Below are 6,986 nucleotides of genomic sequence, written 5' to 3' on the forward strand. Positions count from 1 at the left end.
TATAAGTGAATTTGACTTGGATGTTGACAAGATGAGAGAGTGATGTGACTATGGTTATGGATGATGGGTGTATGAGGAGTTGAGAGATGATAGTAGTGTAGTACGAAGAGAGAGAGAGAGAGATTTCCTGTGGGTTTAGGTCTTGTGAGTGATGAGATGAATGAATAATCAAGGTTCTATTTATAGGCCTATACCAACGTACTTGACTCTCCACTATAGCCCTAGTTACCATTAAAATATTCAAATAATCAACTAAAAGCCATGACCTTCCCCTAATACTCGGTCAACAAAGCAAGAAAATCTCATAAGTGAGCCTATTCTATGCATGCATATTAAATGTAACATTGATTCCTTGCCACCTTTTCCTAAAATGGTGCCACATAAGTAACCATATTTCCTCTTTAATTTCTACTATTGTTACTATTACTATCTATATTATTAATACTCCCCTAGCTTCTCTCTTTATCAATTTATTAATATGTACTGTTACTAAATATATAGTTCTTATACATATACATATATATATACTACATGAAAAGCCACACGTCCCAAAGGTGTATGCTACTATTACTTTTCTCATTAACTTAATACTATTATTATTATACCATCCATAATTTTCACATACTAACTAAATGATGATAAATAAAATTTAAACCACTTCTCCATTTCTTAATTAAATCTAATCTGTAAAGAACATAAATTCCAAAACCCATAATAATTAATGAAAGTCTAACTATAACCCCATTCTAATAATTTATTATAATACCACTTTCTACCAAGTTGAAAAATAACAATAATAATAATAATAACTTATTCTATAAATTCTCTATTTCCACATCGAGATATTAATACTAACGTAATAAAAGATAATAATTAAATATTTTAGTTATTACAATCTACCCTCCTTAAAGGAATTTCGTCCTCGAAATTTACTTACTTGAGAATAACTCGGGGTACTGATTCTGCATGTCCTTTTCCAACTCCCATGTCGCTTCTCTATCAGAACTATCACTCCATAGGATTTTGACTAAGGGTATAGTCTTATTTCGTAAGACCTTTATTCCTTTTTCTATCACGCGCACAGGGCGTGCCATATAACTCATGTCCTGCTGCAAGTTCAAGTTCTTGTATGTAAGCACATGTGTCGGATCAGGTACATACTTCCGTAACATGGAAATGTGGAAAACATTATGCGTTTCTGCTAATGTCGGCGGTAGAGCCAAACGGTAAGCTACCTGACCAACTCTGTCCAGTATCTCAAAAGGACCAATAAATCTTGGGCTTAACTTTCCCTTTTTTCCGAAATGTATAATCCCCTTCATAGATGATACCTTCAAGAACACTTAGTCCCCTACAGAAAACTCAACCTCCCGTCTTTTCAGATCTGCATAACTTTTCTATCTACTTTGTGCGGTGAGCATCCTTTGCCGTATCTTTTCAACTGCTTCTAGACCTAAATAGCGTCTTTCTCCAACTTCATCCCAGTAAGCAATGACCTACATTTTCGTCCATACAACATCTCATATGGTGCCATTCCGATTGTGGCTTGATAACTATTATTGTAGGAGAACTCCATTAGGGGTAAATACTTGCTCCATGAGCCAGTGATGTCTAGTATACACGCTCGAAGCATATCCTCGAGTATTTGGATGGTGCGTTCAGATTGTCCATCTGTTTGGGGATGAAATTCTGTACTTAATTTCAATCGCGTCCCCATTGCCTTATGTAGACTCTCCCAGAACTTGGAGGTGAATATTGAACCTCTTTCAGAGACTATCGTCTTTGGAACTCCATGCAACCTTAATATCTCTTGCACGTACAGGTCAGCATACTGCTCTGCGTTGTAAGTAGACTTTACTGGAACAAAGTGTGCTGACTTGGTGAGTCTGTCTACAATTACCCAAACTGAGTCATGTTGCTTGGTTGTTCGGGGTGGTCCTGTCACAAAATCCATGGCTATATCTTCCCACTTCCATTCTGGGATTTCCAAGGGTTGCAACATCCCTGCTGGTCTCTGATGTTCAGCCTTAACTTGTTGACAAGTGAGGCATCTAGCTACGAATTCAGCTACATCCTTCTTCATCCCTGGCCACCAATACAAGGTTTTTAAATCATTGTACATTTTGGTTGACCCTGGATGCATTGAGTAGGGTGTAGTGTGTGCTTCCATCATGATCTTTCTTTTAAGCTCTATGTCATTGGCTACACACACTCTTCCCTTATACCTTAGCATGCCGTATGTACCTTCGGAGAAATCCTCTGCTTCCTTCTCTGGCATGCCTGCTCTTTTCTTCTGTAAGAACTCATCAACAATCTGTGCATCTTTAAGTTCTTGTAGCAGCGTCGAGACAATGGTTAGGTTAGCTAGCTTTTGTGTAATGATCTCTATACCACCTCTTTGGAGTTCTTGTTGTAGTGGCATTTCCATTTGTGCCAGTATTGCCAAGCTGGCATAACTGCGTCTACTTAGCGCATCTGCTACTTCGTTGGCCTTCCCCGGATGGTAGTGGATTTCACAATCATAGTCCTTAACAAGCTCTAGCCATCGCCTCTGCCTCATGTTGAGTTCCTTTTGCGTAAAGAAGTACTTCAGGCTCTTGTGGTCGGTATAAATTTCACATTTCTCCCCATAGAGATAGTGCTTCAATATTTTTAGCGCAAAAACTACTGCTGCCAACTCCAGATCGTGTGTTGGGTACCTCTGTTCATACTCCTTAAGTTGTCTTGAGGCATACGCTACTACTTTGTCATTTTGCATCAGCATGCATCCCAGCCCTTATTTTGATGCATCACAGTACACCACAAACTTATCCTTGTTATTGGGAACACATAATGCAGGAGCTGTTATTAGTTTGTCCTTAAGTGTTTGGAAGCTACCCTCACACTTTTCTGACCAGACAAACTTCTGCGTCTTTCGAGTCAAGTTGGTTAGAGGAGTTGCGATCTTGGAAAATCCTTCAACGAAACGTCTATAGTAACCAGCTAGACCCAAGAAGCTTCTTACTTCACTTGCAGTCTTAGGTGTTTGGCCAGCTCTTGATCGCTTCGATCTTTGTAGGATCCACCTCGACTCCATCTTTGGAAACTATATGGCCTAGGAATGACACCTTCTCTAACCAAAATTCACATTTCTTGAATTTGGCGTATAGTTGGTTCTCCTTAAGTCGGTTTAGAGTCATCCTCAGGTGCTCCTCACGTTCTTCCATAGTTTTGGAGTAGATAAGAATGTCATCAATGAATACAACAACAAACTTATCTAGGTACTCCTTGAACACCCTATTCATCATATCCATGAAGGCTGCTGGGGCATTAGTTAGTCCGAAAGACAATACCAAAAACTCATATTGTCCATATCGTGTTCTGAATGCTGTCTTGGGTATGTCTTCCTTCCGGACCTTCAGTTGGTGATACCCAGATCTTAGATCTATCTTTGAGAACACAGCTGAGCTTTGCAATTGATCAAAGAGATCGTCAATCCTTGGCAGAGGGTACTTATTCTTGATGGTCACCTTGTTGAGCTCACGGTAGTCCACACACATCCTCATACTTCCATCTTTCTTCTTGACGAAGAGTATCGGCGCACCCCAAGGTGAGTAACTCGGTCTAATGAACCCTTTGTCTAAGAGCTCCTGTAGTTGTATTTTAAGCTCTTTTAACTCATTAGGTGCCATTCTGTATGGAGCCTTTGAAATTGGATTAGTCCCTGGGGCTAATTCGATGATGAAATCCACCTCTCTGTCTGGAGGTAGTCCCGGTAAATCTTCTAGAAAGACCTCTGGAAATTCACAGACTATGTGCACATTCTCCACATTTAGTTGCGTCTCTATTGCTCGATCCACTACGCTGACCAAGAATGCCAGACACCCCGTCTTCATTAGCTGACTAGCTTTTAGGGAAGAGATTAATGGAGTCCTTAAGGCCAACTTGTCGCCCTTGAAAATAAACTGATCCCCAGCCTTTGTTTCAAAAACGATCAGTTTCTTTCGGCAATTGATTGTCGCACCGTGACTAGATAGCCAATCCATCCCAAGTATAACATCATATTCCTTCATTTCCAGCTCTATTAGGTCGCCCATGAGTTCTTTGCTTTCGATTATGATAGGTACATCTCGCATTCTTCTTGTTGATAGCATGGTTTCTCCCGAGGGTAATTCCGTCACAATACCACATCTAAGTAGGTCACATGGCTTATCTATACTATCAATTAACCTAGTAGCTATATAAGAATGAGTAGCTCCAGAATCAAAGAGAACATTACAAGGCAATCCCTAAATAGAAACCTGACCTGAGACAACAGTGTTGCTTGTGGCCGCTTCTCCTCTGGTGAGAGCAAACACTCGAGCAGGAGCAGCTTGGTTCTCCTTCTTTTGTCCCTTTGGGCAATTTTTTTTTTTTTTTCAGATGGCCTGGCTGCCCGCAATTGTAGCACACCCTTGACTTCATCTTACACTCCCCAAGATGTTTCCTATTGCATGTGGGGCAAATTGGGAATTCTACATAGGACCTTTTCACCCCATTGTTATTATTTTGGACCACTGCTTTCCCCTTTTTATCACGATCATTACCGTAATTTCCCTCGTGTTTTCTCTTATTCTCTTGATTTCCTCCATTGTTTCTTCGGGCTTCCCACTTAGCAGCATTCTCCTTCTTTATATCATTTTCGAGTAACTCAGCTTCGAGAGCTTTTTCTAACACCTCAGCATAAACTGTGTTGGTCCCCACCATGATTTTCACATCTTTCTTAATCATGGGGTTCATCCCCTTCAAGAACCTTTTGACCCGTAGGGCCTCGGTTGGTACGATCTCTTGTGCAAACTTTGCCAGACGGTCAAATTGCCTAGCATACTCCGTGACAGTGAGATTGTTCTGCCTCAGATTCATAAACTCATCTTCTTTTGCAGCCAGTATGGCGGCACTGTAGTACTTCCTGTTGAACACATCAACAAAGTCCAACCAGGTCATAGTTGTTATGTTGCGACTCTGTCTTACTACTTCCCACCAGATCCGTGCATCCTTTTTAAGTAGGCTGGCAGCACAGGATACTCTTTCCCTATCATTGAGGTCTATATATTCCAATATGGACTCCACTGAGCGCAACCATTCCTCAGCTTCAAGTGAGTCTGAGCTCCCATTCAATATTGGTGGTTGTTGTTTCCTGAATCGCTCGTACACAGGTTCAAAATGTTGTATTGGTTCTGGATTCAATGCAGCTGATTGAAGAGCTAGGTTTCTAACGGGTGGATTTTGATTCTGGCGTAACTCCTCATTCTCAGCTCGTAGCCTTGCAATTTCTTGATTTAGCTCCTCACGTATACGAGCGTTTTCTCGGAGTATCTTAGCTTGAGCATTGGGAGGTGCTTGTTGTTGTTCGAGTGCTACTTCATCTACCGGTGCTACCGATGCTCCTTGTCTACCTCCCCTACCGCTTTGGCCCCCACGTCGGCCTCCACGTCGACCATCACCTCGGCCTCCGCCCCTTGCGGTTGCAGGAGCTGCATCCACGTGGATGTTTCTATTGCCGTTGATTCGAACTGATCTTCTTGGAGACATTATTTCCCAATGTTCCTTGTTTGTTTCTAAGAATTTCTAAAAGAAGATAAACTTAAATAAGATATCACTATTTTCAAAAAAAAAAAAATGCCCATACTAGTTCACAAATAATTTCTATTTATTCAAAGATAAAATAAATAATCACATAAAATAATAAGACACACATTTTTTTTTTCAAGAGTCATATGGTGCTATCTAACATCAAGTTCTAAAATTTTACCCAAAAATTTTATTTTAAACTAACTTGAAATATATTTATATGTATTAAAAAAAAATATATATTTCATATGGGTAGTACCTAAACTTGGATATTGGTACTAAGGTTTTTTTTTTTTTTTTTTTTTTTTTTTTTAAGTAAAATGCCAATTTAGAAATTACAAAAAAAAAAAAAAAACATAAAATGCAAGCATATATAATGGACTTACTTGGTGGCAAGCGGAAACTTTTTGGCTGATGTGTGTAACTCGTGAGAACGTTCGGGACCGATATAAATGTGGCTCTGATACCAAACTGTAACGCCCGTACATTTTTTAAAAATATTAATTTTATTCACAAGCGTTAAACGCGGAAAAATATAATGCCGCATTTTTATTTAATACTTGAAAATGTTCACAACTGGCCAGTTTTCGTACAAAAGACATAATAAATAATAACTAAAATAATTGCGACATTAATTTAATAACGTAAATAAATAAATAGAGCGCCCTAGACCGCCCGCAGTTATATGGCCCTCAGCGAGTTCACACACACAAGCATCCAAAGTTCCACTCGCCACCGGCATTCTAGACTTTCAGTTACCTTGGTCTGCACATGGTAATTTGATAAGGGTGAGCTACTAAACTCAGTAAGGAAATGTGTGTCAGGTAGTCACATAAATAAAAGAAAACACACAACTAAAATGCACATATCTAGCAATACATAAACTTATTTTTGATCAGTAGTAACTAATAACTAGTTTATAAGCTAAATCACATAATAATGATTACGCCCGAGTCTGACTTTGGCAAATAAAATCGAGCTATTGGACTAAATGGCGGAGGGCTGGGTTCAGTAAAATCGTACCCACTACTAAATAGCCCCCTATCTACCATATAGACCCAACAGTCAAGTATTTAACCATTATCTTCTCGGTCAAACCATGTCACATAAACTATAATCTATCTAATTTAAATAATATCAAACTACTATACATTATTTAAATAACATAACAATCATAACTAAATAATGTGAATCTTATAAACACACTATTTACATACATACTTAAATAACATGAATCTTATAAACACATCATTTAAATATATACCTTTAGCAATGGCCTTGCTCTAATACTGTAAACATACATAAATAACATGAATCTTATAAACATATTATTTAAATATATATTATACAGTACATTAAATAACAAACAATAAAGAGTCAGGCAGAAGACCTTAGTT

The 6,986-nt window shown here is 38.8% G+C and overlaps 2 protein-coding genes across 2 annotated transcripts; both read right to left on the reverse strand.

Annotated features, from left to right (window-relative positions):
* Positions 1 to 929: 929 nt before the first annotated feature.
* Positions 930 to 1,322, reverse strand: LOC115713588 (uncharacterized). The gene has a single exon (XM_030642076.1). The coding sequence runs from the start codon at positions 1,320 to 1,322 to the stop codon at positions 930 to 932; it is 393 nt and encodes a 130-aa protein (XP_030497936.1).
* A 1,695-nt stretch (positions 1,323 to 3,017) lies between these two features.
* On the reverse strand, positions 3,018 to 5,550 carry LOC115713589 (uncharacterized). The gene is made up of 2 exons (XM_061113698.1): positions 4,449 to 5,550; positions 3,018 to 4,216 (listed from the first exon to the last, which is right to left on the reverse strand). Exons 1-2 carry the CDS (start codon positions 5,548 to 5,550, stop codon positions 3,018 to 3,020), a joined length of 2,301 nt encoding a protein of 766 aa, XP_060969681.1.
* Between the last annotated feature and the right edge of the window lie 1,436 nt (positions 5,551 to 6,986).

Source organism: Cannabis sativa, chromosome 4, assembly GCF_029168945.1.
Source record: "Cannabis sativa cultivar Pink pepper isolate KNU-18-1 chromosome 4, ASM2916894v1, whole genome shotgun sequence".
NCBI classification, from domain to species: Eukaryota; Viridiplantae; Streptophyta; class Magnoliopsida; order Rosales; family Cannabaceae; genus Cannabis; species Cannabis sativa.